General features: G+C 44.6%; 1 protein-coding gene and 2 non-coding genes across 3 annotated transcripts; all 3 read right to left on the reverse strand.

Moving 5' to 3' along the window:
- Window positions 1-11,497: 11,497 nt before the first annotated feature.
- On the reverse strand, window positions 11,498-16,420 carry LOC129039001 (nucleolar protein 56-like). Its single transcript, XM_054492565.2, has 4 exons — window positions 16,396-16,420; window positions 13,880-14,122; window positions 13,704-13,785; window positions 11,498-11,986 (listed from the first exon to the last, which is right to left on the reverse strand). The coding sequence occupies exons 1-4, from the start codon at window positions 16,418-16,420 to the stop codon at window positions 11,599-11,601; spliced, it is 738 nt and encodes a 245-aa protein (XP_054348540.1). The 3' UTR covers window positions 11,498-11,598.
- A 1,016-nt stretch (window positions 16,421-17,436) lies between these two features.
- TRNAA-UGC (transfer RNA alanine (anticodon UGC)) lies at window positions 17,437-17,508 on the reverse strand. The gene has a single exon. It is a non-coding gene; the product is annotated as a tRNA-Ala (tRNA).
- An 895-nt stretch (window positions 17,509-18,403) lies between these two features.
- TRNAF-GAA (transfer RNA phenylalanine (anticodon GAA)) lies at window positions 18,404-18,476 on the reverse strand. Its single transcript has one exon. It is a non-coding gene; the product is annotated as a tRNA-Phe (tRNA).
- Window positions 18,477-21,084: the final 2,608 nt, after the last annotated feature.

Raw genomic sequence — 21,084 nt, forward strand, 5'->3', positions numbered from 1 at the left:
AAGCTCACTTCTCGTGAGTGTGTGACAGGATATTCCTGAATAACTCCAGTAGCCCCTTGTACAGCCACTCTTTTATTAGAGACACTGCCCAAAGGGGTCTGCGGTACCGAATGCTCCACCCTGGTAGCTACTAAGAAGCGTACAGGGTGGCCCCTCACTGTAGCGGTCACCATGGACTCCTGGGGGCCAAGAGAGAGGGAGTCCTGGCTCCATCAGTCATCAGACTCTTCCATTGCAGGGAGGGTGAGGACCTTTTTCTTTTCTGATTTCTCCTCTGGCCGTAGTGGGCATTCCTTTTTCCAGTGCCCAGTCTGCTTTCAATAAGCACATTGGTCCTTTTCTAGGGGAGACTGTTCACCTCTTTTGCCCTTATGGTGGGGACTCGAGGTTCCCTGGCTATTCCTCTGTGATGGGGGCCTTCCCTTCTTGACCTCTCGGATGGCCGCAGCTAAGATTTTTGCTTGTCTTTTGGATGCTTTATCAGCTGCTGCCTGTGCTGTTTGTTTTCGTTTTTCAAACTCTCAATTGTCAAAAACTTTTTGGGCTATCTCTAAAAGCTGAGTGATAGTTTTTGGAGTTTTCTTGTAATATCAGGGGCTGCCTGAGCCACAAATGCCAAATTAAGAGCACGGCTATTTTCGGTAGCTGCCGCATCAAAAGGGGTATAAGTCCGATAGGCCTCCTGGAGGCGTTCTAAAAACGCTCCCGGTGACTCATCAGGCCCCTGTATGACTTCAGTCGTTTAGACAAGTTTATGGGTTTCTGAGCAGCTCCTTTGATACCTGCAAGGAGACACCCGTGAAAATCATCCAAAGCTCTCTTCCTACTCGAGGAATTCGGGTCCCAGTTAGGCTGGGTAGAGGGAAAGGCCTCTTCAAGAAAGTCTCTAGTTTCCTCCTCTGGCCTATTGGCTGATGTGAGGAAATACTTTCTGGCCTCTCTTCGGATATGTTTCCTCTCTTCAGAGGTAAAAAGTGTCAAAAGGAGCTGCTGACAGTCATCCCAGGTGGGCCGATGGGTCCGGAGCACAGACTCCATCAGTGAGATCAAGACCTGGGGCTTTTCAGAGAAGGGAGGATTATGAGCCTTCCAGTTACACAGGTCAGAAGTAGAAAATGGGACATAAACCAAGAATGGGGCTGAGCGCTCATCACCCGGAGGGACTTGTGCTTCTCTCAGTGGTAGAAGGGGGGCTACTTCCTCCTGCCGCGGCCGCAATCGAGAGGCAATAGGCGGCGAGCCTACAGGGGATGTAGTCGAGGAGACAAGGGAAGATTCTAAGGGAGAAGGACGGTTATAAGGCAGGTTATAAGGATGGTTATAAAGCAGGAAGGTTATAAGGAACTGGGTGGGGGAGACTTCTTCTTCAGAGGGAGGTAGTACAGGGGGAGCCGAACCAACTGAGCATGGAGGCGAAAGTGCGGTCTGGCTCAAAAGGACCTTGGAGGCAGAATTATGAATGGTGCATGAGCGGAGCCATGGAGGGGGGCTTCTGACCAAACTCAGCCATTGATCAATGTGGGGAAACTGATCGGGGTGGCCGGGAGTTCCAGCAACAACCTGCCACACAGCCTGAACAATTGCGAGGTTCAGTGACCCTACTGGGGGCCACCCGACTCCAAACTTTGGCCATTCTACTTCGCAGAGTGTCCGGAGTTTGCTTTTTTTAAGGCGGACCCCATAATCCTCTGAGAAGCCTAAAGAAAAATTCTGCAACATACATTGGAGGGGGCTCCAATCCTTACAGGGCCGGGAAGAGGAGTTTCTCATTTTTGGAGGCAGTTTAACAAGGTTTGAGCAGGGATATCAAATCCAGCACGGACAGAAAAACTCACTCCCTGGGGGGCTGGAGTATCGGAAGAATAGAATTAACATAACCAGAAGGAGCCGAAAGACAACAATAGCTCACACTACTTGCCACATGACGGTTAACTGTAGCTTTAAGATGGAGGGAGGGCCGGGCGCAGTGGCTCACGCCTGTAATCCCAGCACTTTGGGAGGCTAAGGCGGGCGGATCACGAGGTCAGGATATCGAGACCATCCTGGCTAACACGGTGAAACCCAGTCTCTACTAAAAATACAAAACAATTAGCCGGGTGTGGTGACAGGTGCCTGTAGTCCCAGCTACTTGGGAGGCTGAGGCAGAAGAATGGCCTGAACCTGGGAGGCGGAGCTTGCAGTGAGCCGAGATCGCGCCACTGCACTCCAGCCTGGGCGACAGAGCGAGACTCTGTCTCAAAAAAAAAAAAAAAAAAAAAAAAAAAAAAAAGAATAATTATCCAAGATTGAGGGAAGAGGACTAGCGGCCAACCTGAGGTCTCCTTGGCCGGATGAACCTAGGCATCCTCCCTCTTTCCTTGGACCTGTAGCCTAAATACTCTTGGTGTCTCCACGACTCAAAGGCAAATAGCTCAAACTCGGCCTTTTCTTTTAAGAGTTTGAGGAGTGAGAGCAGAGCCAAGTCCTGGAGACGCTGAACTTGCTGTGACATGGGAAAACGAGATGTATGGGGTAAGGGGTAGGGATGAGGAGGAAAAAGGGCCACTCGGATCTTTCCTAAGGTAGGAGAATAGCCACAGAGGAATAGAATAAGAGTATAAGAGTTTAAACAAAGTAAAGCGATACGGGCGTAGGTTTCTCTGCACAGTGCCCTATTTAAGGGCACGGGAAAAGTTACGGGATGACAAAAGAGGTGAGCAAGGAGGTCTGCAGGGTGGCTATTTTGAACCTACCACTGGTTTAGTCTGGAGGTGGCCCAGTCACTTGGACATGGGGTATGACAATCTAAATTGCCAGCAATCTTCATGGTGCCAGAAATCCCAAACAGGCGAATGTTCCTCACACTCGTTCCCGTAGCAACACCTGATTTGTTTCTGACAGAAAAGGCAGGACTGGGATGGCCAGCCTAAATGATTGATGAGAAATTTAACCTCCTGTGATAAAAAATCAACACTAAGGACCTTGAAGAAATTCTTGCCTAGACGTCTTGGGCAGTATCGATGACCTGACATACAAAACTTTGACAACCACTAAACAGGACAATGGACACCGAGCAGGACAATAAACACAAAACAAACAACAGACCCTAGGGTATATAAACAATTATGGCAGTTTTTTATTAGACAGACAAGGGGAGGGGGTCCCATGATGGGATCAGTCAGATGCCTGCCTGGCCGCTTCCCCGAGGGGACTTGGGCTCCTCTTAGCATTGGCAGACCGGTATAAACCCCCGGCTCGGATGGAGCTATGCCCGATGCTGCCTTAAAGCTTATGAGGTCGCCACGGAACCGCAGGTGAGGGCCCACTCGAACTCCATAGCTTTCGCTGTGGAGCTACAAACTGGAGATCCAGAGGCAGGCCCCTGGACTCCTCAGTAGTGCACACATTCACAAAGAGTTTATAACAATTTTTCTTATTTCCCGTTCTAAAGAAAGGTCCCGGAAGACCTGAACAAGAGGAGAGAAGAGAGAGAGCAACGGGGAGAAAAGGAGAGGAGAAGAGAGTGAGACTAGTCTTAATGGAGAGGCCGGCCTGCCAGAAACCAGGGCTCTATCCTGCAGCGTCCTGGAGTATGGATAGAGTCAAAGAGAGGGACACCGTCGTCAGGGCTGCCTCCCTCTCACCAAACCAGAACCAAAAGGCGCCTAACAGAAAAACCAGGGCTCTGTCCTCCAGCGTCCTGGAAAAGCGGGCTGTGTCAAAGAGAGGGATGCCCTCGTCAGGGCTGCCTCCCTCTCACCAAACGGAAGTCAAATCTGACTTACCTGACCCCGTGGTCAGAAGCTGAGGACTCACAGGTTGAATTTTGTGGAAACACACACACAGTAGTCGATCCGCTCTCCTCCGGAAGACCGTCGCCTTTCGGGGATCTGGAAAATTTGTTTTCAGGTGGCGCCTCCCCTACAAGCCGGCCGTCCCTCCGGGGGAGCCCGGAGCGAGCCTGGCTCTCACCCAGTGGCGAATATATCTCGCTGGGGCTTTCAAATGTTGTACCCAAGCGAGTTAGAGAAACGCCACACTTTGAGCCGAATTTAAGAGTCCTTTATTAGCCGGCGACCGAGAGACGGCTAACGCTGGAAATTCTCTCGGCCCCGAGGAAGAGGCTTGATTTTCTTTTATACTTTGGTTTTGAAAGGGGAAGGGGAGCTTAGTTGCAGCAATTCTACAGAAGTAAAAATATGCAAAAAAATTAAAAAGACAAATGGTTACAGGGAAACAAACAGTTCCAGGTGCAGGGGCTCTAAATCTATCATAAGGCATTAGGTATGGGGGCTCTGCCGGACACAAACTCAAGGCTTTATGGTGTTATCTCTTGAGTGAAATCCTGGGAACTTTGTACATTGCTTGCTTCAGTACCTTATCAGTTAATTGGACTCTGATATGTTGAGAGTCAGCTTACACAAGTTAACTGCTTGGGGAAGGGGGTGGGTAAGGAGTCCTTGACGTCTTGTAAATGAAGGAGCCAAAAGGAGTACTTCCGGCTTTCTCAGCTAAGGGAGAGCCTATTCATGTGGAAACAAGGCTAGGTGATTCAGGGAGAGTCTAAAAACAAGGTTAGGTACTACAAAGTCGCGGTACAATTGGTGTTAACTACGTGTGCAGCCACCGTTTCCTTAGTGTTATTCCTCAAGGAAATAATGTATACAGTGGCCCATTTCCAAGACAAAGTGCCTTAAATTGGCTTAGGTCAGCAAAGTACAGAAGAAACAGGGTATACTAGGTCCCTGCTTGGATAGAGGATGCCTGCTTGTCACCCACCTCTTTCCTCCCCTTCCCACCCCCCATCCTTAGTTGGTTTCACCCAAACCAAAACAGTTTAGTCTAAGATATAAGTTTATTAGTCTGCAAAATAGCTCACTTTGTCTGTTCTTATCAGCCTGCCCAGCTACTTAGGTCATAAGTCAAATGCTTAAAGAGCCCCTGAGCTAACCAGGATTGCAATGCATTGTGGGCTGCAACAAAATGCAGCAAGACAACCCAAACAAAGAGACACCTAAAGCCCTTGCCTAACAATCAGTCGGCAAACGCCAAGAAAATTGTAACCCCATAGCACTCAGCCTATGAGGAACCCGGGGAGGGACTTGCGCACTAGGGGACAAATTGCTTGTTGAAACTGTTCTGGGTGTGCCTGCACGCCAGACATCCGATCTTGATCTCTCAAGACCTTCATTAAAAGTCTCACTTTCGCTGTTCTCTGGGTCTCTGAGTCCGTTCTTTGGGTTTAGATGGATGAGTTTATTTCTCACATTACAGCTGCAGAGGTGGTACAGGTGAATCCCTCTCAAGTCAAGTGGGTTAACCTCAAAATTGACTTAAGGGGTGGCTTGTGATCACCTGGTAGGTGGTGGACGGTCACAGCCTTTAGAAAGTGAGTAAAAGAGATGATGCATACAGAAGCCCCACTGGGTTGCTTGGCTTCTGCACATGGAGAAAGAGGCTGCTTTTCTGCCTTCTAGGTGTTTAGTAACTTAATTTTTAATTCTTTGATGAAATAGAGCTGAAAATAAAAGGAGATTTTCTTTTAACAAAATAGTGTTAAGATGCTTGCCAAGTATCCCCCTGTGAATTTCTGCTTAGCACTGTGGTATCAGAATTGGAAATTGTGCAGAGTTCTAATCTGGAGATATGGGATGTTCAGTAGCTAAGAAGGAAGTTATTCCTGGAAAGTAAGTACAGTGAGGTAGAAAAGGATCCATTGGGATTGGGAGAATAAAAGTTCATTATTTTTATTTATTTAAAAAAAAAAACAACCAAAGAAATGAAGTTTTGGCTGGGCCCGGTGGCTCAGGGCCCGGTGGCTCACGCCTGTAATCCCGGCACTTTGGGAGGCCGAGGCGGGCAGATCACGAGGTCAGGAGATTGAGACCGGCCTGGCCAACATGGTGAAACCCCATCTCTACTAAAAATACAAAAAATTAGCCGGGCGTGGTGGCAAGTGCCTGTAGTTCCAGCTATTCAGGAGGCTGAGGCAGGAGAATTGCTTGAACCCAGGAGGCGGAGCTTGCAGTGAGCCGAGATCGCACCACTGAACTCCAGCCTGGGAGGCAGAGTGAGACTTCGTCTCAAAAAAAAAAAAAAAAAAAAAAGAAGAAGAAGAAGAAATGAGCTTTTACCCTAGATGGATCTTGGACTCTGGAGTTCAGAGAGCTTGCCATTTCAGACCAGAAACTTCCTTAAAGAACCAAGAGAAGTAATTTTCTCCCTGCCAAATTTCAGTTGAGGTGATTGAGATCTTTTCCTCATTTGTCATTATATTTGTCATTTGTCGTTATGTTTGTGGTTAAATAGCTTGGATTAAGTTTCAGAATTTGTGGGTCTCTAACGGAAAAAGTGACCACCAGCACGTCACCAGCAATCATTAGCCACTGGTAGTGGAATCCTTTAGTGAAAGCTTACAGGACTTTTGCAACCTGGGTGAGGAAGCAGTTAGAAGAAAGTAAGAAACACAAAAGAACTTGAGCCTTAACCTTCTGATCTGAAATCAGACTTAGGTCACAGAATTCAATGGTTTCTGACTATTTTATTTAAACTGGAAATCTGCGAGATGGCAAGGAATACTACTTGCTTCTATAATGCGTGATCCACGTTAGTGATTTGTGGAACTGATTAGGACAGGTGGATAATCCTAAGCAGCAAATAACTGTAAGTGAATGAACACGAATTACCTCCCTGTATGAAAGAGAAATGCAGAGGCCAACACAATTCCCTTGAATAGGTGGGGAATATCATGAAGAACTTCCTAAGGTAGCTCATAGGAAAAAAAAGAGTGGAAATACTGGAAGTTGAACGCAGGACATCACGCATGCTAACCACATGCTCTACTCCTGAGATATACCCCCTCCCAAGATCAGGAGCTTGGGAAAATGCTTTAGTGATCTCCGCTGCCTGAGTCTGTGCTTTATGTCATCAAGACAATCACTGTATGTTTCCAATTCCACTGTTTATGAATAACCGACACTAAGTGCCCCCCCCCCCCCTCGGGCACGACTACACCAGGAGAAAGATCTCTTAGTGGTAAAAAGAAAGGGATTGTTCCTGATTTGTGGTCAGTCCAAGATCAACTCACCCCAAAGTGGTCTCCCCATCATATTAGACTTTCTGGAGCATACTTCCATTCTATCCGTTGAGTGACCCCCGGCATACAACATTCTCTTGAAAATTTTCTGCTTATAACTTTTTTGTTTTGACTCTGGGAAGCATGTTAGTGTTTCACATAGTCAAAAAATAAAACTCAGGTATGTGTGAGAATACCCTAAAATTCAGTACAAATAGAGGCAAATTAACTGCATTTCAAAAGAATAATGTAACCACATTGAAGAGGAAAGAACTGATCTAAGAAAATGGTTTACACAGATTGTTGTTCTAATTGTAAGATCGAAAAGAACATCGAACAAATCTTAAACTCTATGTATCAGGATTATTTTTTGTAGAGTGAGGGCTGTAGCAATTCTGGTATTTTGTGTGAATTTTAGGATTGGGAAATCGAGTGTCTGTTGTTGGAACCAGACTCTCACTGTGGGAGAAGAAGGAAGGTAAAGAATAGTCCTGTTGATACTGATAGGAATTAGAGGCATCAGTATGAAATTGTACATATGAAATTGTAAAATTTCCCCACAGATCTATCTGCTAAGTGGGCCTAGAAGAAATGATACCTCAGAAGCAATGAGCAAAGATAACTCTGTATCTTGATTTTCAAATACCATTCCCTACTAAAAGGAACCAGAGGTACTAATAGAAAGTAGCTGTTAGTGTCAACTACACTGACTCCAGGACTGTGCCAGGGAAACTGCAAGATGAACTTAAGGTATCTTGCCGTGCCAGAATGTAAGTGCTCAGAAATGACGGGAGTGATTTAAAAGGACACAGAAGCCAGCTTGAAGGGAATCTCACTGGCCAAATCTGGCACACTTTTAGCATCAGTGATGACAATAACTGATTATCAATCTTGGGAATTTAAACAAATAAATATGGAAGACGGGACGATTTTCCTTACAGTGGTTTGCCAAATGATAAATGTGAAAGTGACGGCCGGGCGCAGTGGCTCACGCCTTTAATCCCAGCACTTTGGGAGGCCGAGGCGGGCGGATCACGAGGTCAGGAGATCGACACCATCCTGGCTAACACGGTGAAAGCCCCTCTCCACTAAAAATACGAACAATTATCCGGGCGTGGTGGCGGGTGCCTGTAGTCCCAGCTACTCGGGAGGCTGAGGCAGGAGAATGGCGTGAACCCGGGAGGCGGAGCTTGCAGTGAGCCAAGATTGCGCCACTGCACTCCAGCGTGGGCGACAGAGTGAGACTCCGCCTCAAAAAAACAAACAAACAAAGTGAGGATAAAATTTAAAAATCCCCATTTAAACAACACCGTCAGAATGATGATAGATGCAGGCAAAATTTGTAAGTCGATGTTTAAGTATAGGTAAAATTTTGATGAGGATCAGGATATTTACGTAGTCTCGGAGTATTTCTCTGTAGATTACTTGTTAATTACAATGAGGAAAATGATAATTTTTCAGGGAAGAAACAGTAATTACAAACTTAAAATCAAGTGATCAAGCTAACTTCAGTCAGCTCATGCCTCTTGGTGTGAGAGACGGTAATAACGTGATTTCTGTGACATTTCTCCCAATTTCCATAACCCGATGTAATCTTATCATGGCTAATACAGATTAAGAAACATTGCACAAAACCACTGGAAAAACTCTTCAAAAACATGTCGGTGTTGTGAAAGACAAGAAGATTAAGAAACTGTTCCAAATTAAAGGGCACTAAAGAGTCAAGACAACTAGATTCATATGTGATTCTGAAATGGATCCTGGCTTGGGAGAGAAATTTGTATAAGAGTTTTTATTGGTACAATTAGACAATTTTTAATAGACTTTATATTAGGCTATATTCACATTTATCAATGTTAAATTTACTGAACTTGATAATTGTGCTCTATTAAGGAATTGACCTTGTTCTTAAGAAATACACATTGAAGTATTTAAGAATAAAAAGATAAGATGTCTGAAAATCATTATCAAATAGTTTAGAGAAATAATCTTTGTCTGATATATATATATATAATACATAATACATATATATGATATGTATTCCAGTGTTGTTGATTGGTCATTGAGAAAAAGATGTTTTGAAATTATCCCAAGATTTGAACAATATATGCTTCTCAGATGGTCCCATTTCATTTTAAATGTTGCTAGGCAGAGACAAAGATACAAATTTCTCAATTTGTATTAGAATTTAGAAGGTGTTTTATTCTATTTTCCTCGTCACACTCCTTGCTTGTGAGTCAATCAACTAAGGACATCTGAAAGAGACAGAATCTTTCTCAGAGTCAGGAGGTAATGAGGGGCTGCTCTGGTAGGGAAAGAAATAGTGAAGTTGTTCTTTTTTGGAGAAAAGCAGCAAAAAAAAGAGAGTGACCGGAGAAACAGAAAGAAAGAATGGAAGGAAGGGAAAGAGGAAAAGAAACAGTGAAGTTGACAAACAGAACTCCCTTCCCTCTTTATTAGTCTTCAGGAAATACAGGGTTTGAAACTATCACAGCCCTGGAAACCCTTTAAATACGGCCATCAGTAGGCCAGAAATTTTGATTAGTGCCTTGAAAATAAAAGCATAGCCGGGCGCGGTGGCTCACTCCTGTAGTCCCAGCACTTTGGGAGGCCGAGGCGGGCGGATCACGAGGTCAGGAGATCGAGACCATCCTGGCTAACACAGTGAAACCCCGTCTCTGCTAGAAATGCAAAAAATTAGCCTGGCGTGGTGGCGGGCGCCTGTGGTCCCAGCTGCTCAGGGAGGCTGAGGCAGGAGAATGGCGTGAACCCTGGAGGCGGAGGTTGCAGTGAGCCGAGATCGCGCCACTGCACTACAGCCTGGGGAGACAGAGCGAGACATCGTCTTTAAAAAAAAAAGAAAAAGGAAAGAAAGAAAATAAAAGCAGAAGTGATTAGACGGACAGGAAACAGCAGAGGAAATGGCTGCTGTTTCACTACAGTCAAAATGTCTTAGACATCTGTAAACTATTTGTCCTCTTCTCAGAGGAGGGACGCTTTTTTAGGTACTAAAAAAGAATTGTTTGGCACTTCATGGCAGCAACATGTTTGATGTTAACTGACATTTCCAGACATCCAGGTATGATTTTTATTTAGCGACTTTAAAAGAAGGATGAGAAAAAACAACAAAAACAAAAACAAAAACAAAAAAACAAAAACCATGAGCCAGGTGTGGTGGCCTGCATCTATAGTCCCAGCTACACCTACACAGGAGGCTGAAGAGGAGGCAGGAAAACAGCTTGAGGTCAGGAGTTGGAAGACCCAGTGCTCTACGATTGCCCTGGTGAATAGCCACTGCACTCCAGTCTGGTCAACAAAACAAGATCCCGTCTATTAAAAATAGAAAGAAAATAAAGGAAGAAAGAAAAGAAAGGAAGGAAGGAAGAAAGAAGGAAGGAGAGAGACAGAAAGAAAGGAAGGAAAGAGAGAGGGCAAAAGGAAGAAAGGAATGGAGGGAGGGAGAGATTGACAGAACAGATTAGAAAACATAATCCAACTATACACTGTCTAAAAGAAACTCACTTCAAATATAATTATATAAGCAGGCTGAAATTAAGGGGATAAAAATATATTACATGCAAACGTTAATCAAAAGAAAGCAAAAGTGACTATATTAATATAAACTTAAGAACAAAGAAAATCCACCAAGAAGGCATAACAATCCTAAATATGTATACACCAAACAGCAGAGCTGCAACATGTAAAGAAAAAAAAAAAAAAAAGGACCGGGCACGGTGGCTCACGCCCGTAATCCCAGCACTTTGGGAGGCTGAGGCGGGCAGATCACAAGGTCAGGAGATTGAGACCATCCTGACCAACCCCGTCTCTACTAAAAATACGAAAAAAAAAAATAGCTGGGCGTGGTGGTGCACCCTGTAGTCCCAGCTACTCGGGAGGCTGAGGCAGGAGAATTGCTTGAACCTGGGAGGCAGAGGTTGCAGTGAGCCAAGATCATGCCACTGCACTCCAGCCTGGGCAACAAAGTGAGACTCCGTCTCAAAAAAAAAAAAAAAAAGAAAAGAGAACCAGGCAGGGCGCAGTGGCTCACGTCTATAATCCCAGCACTTTGGGAGGCCGAGGTGGGCGGATCACCTGAGGCCAGGAGTTGGAAACCAGCCTGGCCAACATGGTGAAACCCCGTCTCTACTAAAAATACAAACATTAGCCGGGCATGGTGGTGCAGTGGCGTGCACCTGCAGTCCCAGCTACTAGGGAGGCTGAGGCTTGAGAATTGCTTGAACCCGGGAGGTGGAGGTTGCAGTGAGCCGAGATGGTGCCAATACACTCCAGCCTGGGTGACAGAGCGAGATTCTGACTCATAAATAAATAAATAAATGTAATACATAAATAAATATTTTTAAAAACTAAAAAGATAGAATTTAAAAAATCGACAAATGCAGTTACATTGGAGATTTCACTTCTCTCTCTCTCTCTCTTTTTTTTTTTTTTGTGAATTTGTTTTTATTGGGGAACACAGCACAGGGTGGGAAATGTCACCTTGGGCTATGGTATGCCCCATCTCCCAGAGAATGTCCATTTGCATTCTAATCTTCCTGGGATGCTTTATGGAACTTTTTCTTCTTCTTGGAGCTGCTCTTGCCAGCCGCCTCTTCAGGCCCACTGCTGACCAGCTCCTCTTTGGAGAATTTCCTCTTTTTCTTGAAGCCACTTCTGGGGCCTGCCTCTTCGGGGTCATTAACTGTTTCCTCTTTGGGTGAAGACTTCTTCCTCTTGGGAAGACTGGTGCTGCCAGCGGTCTCTTCAAGATCGCTACCCATCAACTCCTCCTTGGAAAAAGATTTCTTTTTCTTGGGTTTGGAGAAAGAGATAGATGGGTCTTCCATTCCATTCTCCTGAGGAACCTCCTGAGGCTTTTGCTTTTTCTTCTTTTTGGGTTTTTCACTCGTCTCCTCACATGCTCTGTCGCCCAGGCTGGAGTGCAGTGGCGCAATCTCGGCTCACTGCAATCTCCGCCTCCCAGGTTCAAGCGATTCTCCTGCCTCAGCCTCCCAAGTAGCTAGGATTACAGGCATGTGCCACCACACCTGGCTAATTTTTGTATTTTTAGTAGAGACGGGGTTTCATCATGTTGGCCAGGCTGGTTTCCAACTCCTGGCCTCAGGTGATCCGCCCGCCTCGGCCTCTCAAAGTGCTGGGATTGCAGGCATGAGCCACCGCCTATGCCAATGTAGGCATATCTTAAAAGGATACATGACCTGGGGATACTTTGAGTATTGAGATTAATTAATTTTTAAAGAGCAGCCAAGCATGGTGGCTCAGGCCTGTAATCCCAACACTGTGGGAGGCTCAGGCAGGCTGACAGCTTGAGCCCAGGAGTTTGAGACCAGTCTGGGCAACATGGCAAAACCGAGTCCATACAAAAAATACAAAAATTAGCTGGGTGTGGTGGCGTGACCTCTAGTCCCAGCTACTGGGGAGGCTAAAGTGACAGTCCCTTGAACATGGGAGGCAGAGGCTGCAGTGAGCTCAGATCCCGCCACTGCACTCCACCCTGGGTGACAGAGTGAAACCTTGTTTCCAAAATAAAATAAAATAATAACAATAATAAGAAGAAGATTTCAATCCATTGAATAAAAAAGATTGAGTCATTACTATTAGTAAAGAAATTACTGAAGAGGAAAGGGGGGGACACGTTACTGCACCATGGTATACCAGCTAATAAATGTGGAAGAAATGATATATTTAAAATATCGTGATACCAACACAGTAATGATTGATTAAGGCAAAATTCATTGATCAACCCATAAAACTATGAGTAAAAGTTTGATGAAGAATGGAATATTTGCATGTCCTCAAATATTTCCTTACAGATTACATACTAGTTACATGGGGAGGAAATTATGACTTTACATTCAGTTAACATCACCAAAAATGGGGAAAAAAATCCTTATGTGATGTACTAAAAACACAACATCTCTTATGCTATGTTCTCGCCAAATGTGCATAACCTGAATCTAATTATGAGGAAACATCGGAAAACTCAAACTGAAGGACATTCTACAGACAACTGGCTTGAATTCTTCAAAATTAATGTCATAAAACACAAAAGAAAGGTTGGGAAACCACTTCAGATCAAAGGAAACTAAAGAAACAAGAAAGGATATGTTGGAATTAATGGTGAAATTTAGATATAGACAGTATATTAAATAATAGTATTGTATTAATGTTTAATTTTCTGAGTTTGAAAATTATGGTTTACAAGAGAATGTTCTTTCTAGTAGGAAGTACACATTGAATTACTAGAGATAAAAATACATGATGTATGCAAGCTATAAAAAACCGATCAGGAAAAATAATGTGTGTGTGTTTATATTTGTAGAGACAGATAAAGAAAGAAGAACCAATGTGGTAAAATATTTGAAATTGCTAAATCTGAGTAACTTGTGTATGGTAGTTCCTTGTATTATTTTTGCAACTTTTCTGTAGGCTTGAAATACTTTCAAACTAAAAAGTGTTTTTTTAATTCTCACTTCTTACATCTTTTCCTTCTGCCTTCAAGGGCTGTCACACAAAACAGAATGGTCAGTACCGCCTGGGGGGATCTAGGTCCAGGTGAGGAGGTGAGAAGGTGGAATTCCCAGCTCTTAGAAATGAAGACCCAGGAGCGTGGGTCGCTGCCCGTCCTTACCCTCGCCAGCCCCTGGGCCGGCACCGTGGCTGAAACCCAGCATGGATTTCATCTTGGGGACGTTGTGGCTCCAGTTTTGAGACTCAAGAAACGACGGATGGAGAGGAGAACGAGGACCACCTGAGCTCGACCACAGGAGCTCGAGGAGGGAAGCAGTGACGCGGTGGCGTGCGCACCTGCTGCGGCGGCAGCAAAGGCGGAGGAGGAGCGAAGTGAACGAGCAACGGAGGCTGCCAGAGGATCTGGGCAGCCCAGGTGCCCATCTCTGCTGCGTTTCCTCGGTGTCCGCGATAGGCGAGAGGGCTCATTCCCTGTAGGAGAAGTGAGCTGAAAACACTTCCCCCGCAAGATCTCCCTCGTTTTGCTCAACGTAGTCGCGGCGTTGAGAACGCCTCGCAGCTCCTTTACTGGCTGGGGTACTGGGGAGCAGGGGTACCCTTGAGTTTTGGTACAGGCGGGTGGTATTGGTGGCTTCCGAGGAAAGGACAGAGAAGCCGCCTATTTCCAATCCCTACTGTTCGTGAGGGGGAGAGTGTTGAACCAGGTCTCTCTGGACCCTCCTGCTTAAGCCCCTGTGTTATAGATAGGAGAGTGTGTTCTGTTTTGGTATTTGAGTGTGTGTGTGTGTGTGTGTGTGTGTGTGTGTGTAGCTTCTTGAGCTTGGAATATGTCATGAAAAACAAGAAAGATCAGGGAGTCTCAGTATATTTTAAACTTAAATTGGTTTTCAGAAGTACTTATACCTTGTTCCTAAGGAATTCAGGGTGTCCAGATTTCAACCTGCCTAGCAGTGCGAAGCTCTATGAGTCGAATATCCTAGGCTTTCTTCCACATCAGCAAGCCTCTGAAATTTAGGTTTCTTTCTGGAGAATATCACCCACACTTTGGCAGTGGGCTCCTACATTGCCTACATCCAACTCTTGGAAGCAAGAAGAGTGGGGAAAACCAAGGTCACCATACAAAAGTATATCCCTACACGAGATTAGTGGAAATAAAGCACTGGCTTAGGTGTGGAGAGGAAGAGACAAATGTGAAAACGCAGAAGGTAGACAGACAGAGAATATCTTCCAAGGAGGAAGAGTCTCCTAACAACAAGGAACTCTCTACTTAATGCTGCGAAGATATTTTAATTACATTTTATGCATTAGATTGCGGGTTTTTTTGTTTGTTTTTGTTTTTTATTTTTGATGGAATCTCGCTGTGTCACCAGGCTTGAGTGCAGTGGCGCTATCTCAGCTCACTGCAATCTCCGCTTCCCAGGTTCAAGGGATTCTCCTGCCTCAGCCTCCCCATAGCTGGGACTACAGGCGCAGCCACCATGCCCAGCTAATTTTTTATTCTCCTGCCTCAGCCTCCCCGGCCACCATGCCCAGCTAATTTTTGTATTTTTGGTAGAGACGGGTTTCACCATGTTGGCCAGGATAGTCTCCATCTCTTGACCTCGTGATTCACCAGACTTGGCCTCCCAAAGTGCTGGGATTGCAAGCATGAGCCACCGCCCCCAGCCACATAGACTGGGTTTTAACAACTTGATCTTAGACCAGAACTTTGGCAGAATTGGTGGTTGCTTGAGAGACAGCAGGGTGAATTCCATCCCCGAGGGTGGAGCAAGAATGATTACAGTGTCTTCCTTAGAGCTTAGAAACTTTCAAGCCTGGGTTTCAAATTGAAAGGCCAAAATAGCTTGAGATGGCTCCAGGTATTTTGGCTGGAAAGAGTCTCCTGGCTCTAAAGAACTCCTGTGAATTCTTCTACAGGAAAATCAAAGGCTCTTGTGTGTGATCTCCAGTCATCTAAAATATTGAAGGTCTCAAAGAGGTAATAAATCCACTCTCACCCCTGATGTAAGGCAAATACGTAACTGGCTTTCTACGTGGTTTGAGTTTTTTATTGAAAATAGGCAGGGAACCCCGGGAGCAACTCTTTCTCCTTAGCAAGCGTCTGGCCCTGAGACCTCCTTCTGAAACATCTAGAGCAGTGCTTCTCAAACTTTAGCATCAGAGTCACTTGAGGGCTTATTCAACACAGGCGGCTGGGCCCCACTCTCATCAATTCTGATTCTGTAGATCTGAGGTTGGGCCTGGAATTTGGCATTCCACTGGTAGCACCCTAATCCCTCACCCCTTGCTCTCCTGTGCAGCATCCTTTGTGGCAAACATGACACTGTTTCCTTAAAGTGCCTGGAGAGAACCAGTAGATAGTAGGGGGGAAAAATTAAGAAATGAAAAGAAAATATATGGCATGTCTTCATTACCTGTCTCCAAAAAATGCATCTTAAAACAAACATATGATTGGCCTGGGGGCACACAGCCAATCCTCAGCTGAGCAGGTTTCACCAGACGGTATCCCTCCTGGATACTGGTTATGGATATTTTCACTGGATAAAAGAATCAAGAAGTAAGGACATCCCAGCCTGATAGAGTGTTAGACGGGTGGATGGTGACAAACATCATACTCTGTTGCCTCTCAAAGATGCTTTGATTCAACAGCAAACATGTACAGAGGACAGCAATTTTGAAACATACAGCATTGGAAACCCCTAAAAGGTATCATCAGTGGACAGGATTTCCTGGGAGTTCCCTGGTCATGCAATGCAGATGTGATGGGACTGACAGAGAAAGAACAAAAAAAAAAGTTTGTTTTGTTTTGTTTTTACCTGAGGAAGTGCTCAACACACCTGCGATCCACTCACCTTTTACTTTGCATCTATTTTCCATTGTGACAGAAAAACTTTTCCTACTATTTCATATGAGTCCTCCGTTGGCTGTTAACAGAGGTTTCCAGGCGATGTTTTATTTTAACGAGGGAAATGGAATGGCTGAAGAAATACAGGAAAATGAATCAATTGTATCAGTAGGGAATGTTGATCTGTATTGGTTTCTGCTCCTCGCATGTTGAAGGCCTCTAATTCCCTGACAGTCTTTGTTCGGTCATCCAGCGTCCTTCCACTCCCATCTCAAGCGGCTGGAGAGCCACAGCAGCCCTTGTCTCAGTATTGGATCACACTTGTGGCTGTGCTTTCTGCGCAGGCTGACAGGGAGAGACTGGAGGAGAAATCAGTGGACAGATGCTTTCGCTCTGTTCTTTGGCCCAGAAAACAAAACTAAAGTAAAAAAAAAAAAAGATGATGCTGGGAGCGGTGGCTCACGGCTGTAATCCCAGCACTTTGGGAAACTGTGGCGGGTGGATCACCTGAGGTCTGGAGTTCGACACCAGCGTGGCCAAAATGGTGAAACCCCGTCTCTACTAAAAATACAAAAATTACCTTGGCCTGATGGCACGCACTTGTAAACCCAGCTGCCGAGGCAGGAGAATCGCTTGAACCCGGGAGGCAGAGGTTGCAGTGAGCCGAGATCGCGCCACTGCAAAAGAATGGCCGCGGGTTGCTTTTCTCCCTTCTTTGTCTTTCCTTCTCTTTAATCATAGTACAAAATGAGAGCGAATGTGAACCGCCCGTGGATGTGCACACTTTTGTTTGGGTTCAAGACACCCTGTTGGGATCCCATTCTTCTTTCTTCCTCATTTCTTTTTCACCTTCCTTCTGCCGTCGCAATCGCCTTCGGTGATGTCGAAGCTCACAGCATAGAGATGGATTATAAATGGAGGCAACCCTTTGGGTTACGTCTTTACTCTCTGTATGTGCAGAAATAGGATAGAAAAAGGTGCGGAGGCAGAAGTAAGTCTATGTTGCTTCAGAATTAGGTTTGAACACTACCAGAGCAAAACCACCGTTTGGAGGTGCCGGGGATTGAACCCGGGGCCTCATACATGCAAAGCATGCGCTCTACCACTGAGCTACACCCCCTTCCTGAAAACCCTTCTTGTAATAATTTCCAGGAGGTAACTTTCTTTTTCTGAGTATTGTGGAGCGTCTGCAGCTGCTGTGAGTAGAATATACTAGGTACTAATGGGGGATACAAATTATTTAGAATACTGTATACGACTTGAAATGGAAGGCGCCTATAATCCCAGCTACTGGGGAGGCTGAGCCAGGAGAATCCTTGAACCCGGGAGGCGGAGATTGCACTGAGCCAGCATGCGCCACTGCACTCCAGCCTGGGCATCGGAGCGAAACTCAATCTCAAAAAAAAAAAAAAAAAAAAAAAAATCACTTCCTAGGTTTAAGACTTTAAATAATTTATTTAATGTCAGCACTTCATGGAAGACTTCAGTGGAATATGCAACCAAAGGAGAGAGTGATGCATATATATATGCATATACATATATATATATGCGTGTGTGTGTGTGTGTGTGTGTGTATATTACCTTTATCGGATTTTCAACAGCAAAAAATTGGAGTTCTATACACCCTTCTGGGATTGGCAAGCAAGTGTTGTATAAGGGTTGTATTAGCCAGGCGCTGTGGTTTACGTCTGTAATCCCAGCACTTTGGGAGGCCGAGGCGGGCCGATCACCTGAGGTCGGGAGTTCGAGATCAGCCTAACCAACATGGAAAATCTCCGTCTCTACTAAAGATACAAAATTAGCCAGGCGTGGTGGCGCAAGCCTGTAATCCCAGCTACTAGGGAGGCTGAGGCAGGAGAATCTCTTGAACTCAGGAGGCGGAGGTTGCGGTGAGCCGAGTTCGCTCCATTGCACTTCAGCCTGGGCAACAAGAGTGAAACTCTGTCCAAAAAATAAATAAATAAATAAATAAGGGTTCTATTAGGCAAAACTAAAAAAACAAAAACAACAAAAACTGCCGAAACCCGGGATTGAACCAGGGACCTTTAGATCTTCAGTCTAACGCTCTCCCAACTGAGCTATTTCGGCTTCTCTGAGCTTGTTCTTTTAGCTATTTCTTCAAAATATAAAAACTGTCATTTGTAGGGTCACTATATCTTCCAATTCTTTTGTCTTCAATATCACCTGTCATTCACTCACCCCTTCACCCCCAAAATATAGATTCTTCTCCAATTTATGCCTGAAAATAGGACCCAATTTTAAGGACAATTAATGGGTTAGCAAAAGCCAGGGAAAGAAAAGGCAAAGGTGAAGAACAGAGCAAAGCAAGAACATGCTCCCCTACATGGTCACTGCTCAGAATACCAAGGGAATTCAAAAGAAAATTTTCTAAGTTTTTCCTTTTCTCTGGGCTCTTGTTTTTCTGTCTTGCTCTTCAACGATATGGCAAAAAGGAACAGAGGATTATTGGGCACGTTAATGTGGTGGCGGGTTTATAGCTTCTGACTAAAGAAATCCTGAGCGAGACAATTCATTTTCGCTATTCCCTTCCTTTCACTCGTCTTGTGCTGACACATCCACCTTGGGTGGTACAGAGACCCAGGGAGTGGAAATGGAAAGTATAATATGTTTATTTTAGTGTGACCACGCAAGACGTTTTTAAAAGGAGAAAAGTACAGAGTGGCGAGAATTGTGAAAAACAGATGAACGTGTATGCTTTTGAACCCTGTGCAAGGCAAGGACACACTACCACTGAGCCACACCTCTCTCACTACAGAAACATCGTGAAGATTTTTTTGACGCATTAGTCATATTTCTGAGAGGTCTTCAAAAATATGGTAAGTTGGCCAGATAGAAAATCCACTGTCTCATATCTCACTATTTCTTACCTCTAAACTATATCCCCTGAAGCTGCTAGGAGAAATGTAAGAGAATCACAGACCAGATCACAATTTCTGCTTCTGGAACATTTCATCCCATCTGTTTATTCGGAGGTTTCTTCTCCAGCAAACTGCCTGGGGGCATTTTCTCCCACAGCCAACGGGTAAGATGTCCAGATGGAACTTTCTCTGGGGTCTTCAACCTGTCTGTCTCCATTTCTTATCTTTCACCTGCTTACAAAGTTTTTCAAGCCCCATCCTCCTCAAGAAAAGATGATGAGCCACAATCTAGGAGAAGATATTTCAATACTTATATTTTACTAAGGATCTTTATCTGGGATATGTTAAGAACTTCTACAAAGCACTAAGAAAAAGACTAAAACTTCAATAAGAAAGAGCAAATTAATATGCACTTCACAAAAAATTGCTATTGAGTAAAATAAAATATGCTCGACATCTTTTGCTATAAAGGAAATGCAAATTAAAAACACAACAAGGCTGGGGACTGTGGCTCACGCCTATACTCCCAGCACTTTGGGAGGTCGAGGCGGGTGGATCACCTGAGGTTAGGAGTTCAAGACCAGCTGGTCAACATGGCAAAACCCGGTCTCTACTACAAATACAAAAATTTAGATGGCCACATGCCCCTGTAGTCCCAACTACTCAGGAGGCTGAGGCATGAGAATCTCTTGATCCTGGGAGGCAAAGGCAACAGTGAGCCAAGATTGTGCCGCTGCACTCCAGCCTGGGCAGCACAGCAAGACACTGTCAAAAAAAACACAAAAACCACAAAATAATATTGCCCTTCATCGGAATCATTTAACCTAAAAAGTGGATAATATCGTGTTGCTGAGTATGTGAAGCAATTGGAACGTGCATACATGGCTGATGAGACTGTAAACTGCTATATCTACACTGGGAAACTATCTGAAAATATCAAGTAAAACTATATATATATATATATATATATAATATATAACCTGTGACCCCAAAACTAGACGGTTACATTTATACCCAAGAGAAGTGCATGAGCATTTCCCTTGAAGGACATGTATCACAACGTTTACAGCAGCATTAGACATTTCAACCAAAAACGAGGGGTGCTGCAAATGTACTTGGACAGTAAAATGAATTAATAAATCATGATGTACAGTATTCAGACAATAGAATACTCGAGAGCAATAGAAAATAACTAGTTAGTAGCAACAATATATAGAAAATGAAGGCCGGGCACAGAGGCTCACGCCTGTAATCCCAGCACTTTGGAAAGCCAAGGCGGGCAGATCACAAAGTCAGGAGATCGAGACCATCCTGACTAAAACAGTGAAACCCTGTCTCTATTAAAAATACAAAAAATTAGCTGGGCGTGGTGGACAGCACCTGTAGTCCCAGCTACTCGGGAGGCTGAGGCAGGAGAATGGCGTAAACTCAGGAGGCAGAGCTTGCAGTGAGCCGAGATCGCGCCACTGCACTCCAGCCTGGGTGACAGAGCAAGTCTCCACCTCGAAAAAAAAAAAAAAAAGAAAGAAAAAAGAAAAGAAAATGAATCTAATTTTTTTTTTTAACAAAAATTGAGTGAAAGAATCCATACTCAAATGAGCACAGATTTGCTATGGTTTGAAAGTGTCCCCTCCAAAGCTTAGGTGTTGCCATGTGATAATTATCAAGAGATAGGGCCTTTAAGAAGATTAAGCCATGAGGGTTCCTTCCTCATGAATAATATTATGTATCCTTATAATAAGACTTGACAAAGGAAGTTCATCTCTCTATTGCCCTCAGTTTTCTGCCATGTGAGGACACAACAAAAAGGCCATCAC

Source organism: Pongo pygmaeus, chromosome 5, assembly GCF_028885625.2.
Source record: "Pongo pygmaeus isolate AG05252 chromosome 5, NHGRI_mPonPyg2-v2.0_pri, whole genome shotgun sequence".
Taxonomy (NCBI): domain Eukaryota; kingdom Metazoa; phylum Chordata; class Mammalia; order Primates; family Hominidae; genus Pongo; species Pongo pygmaeus.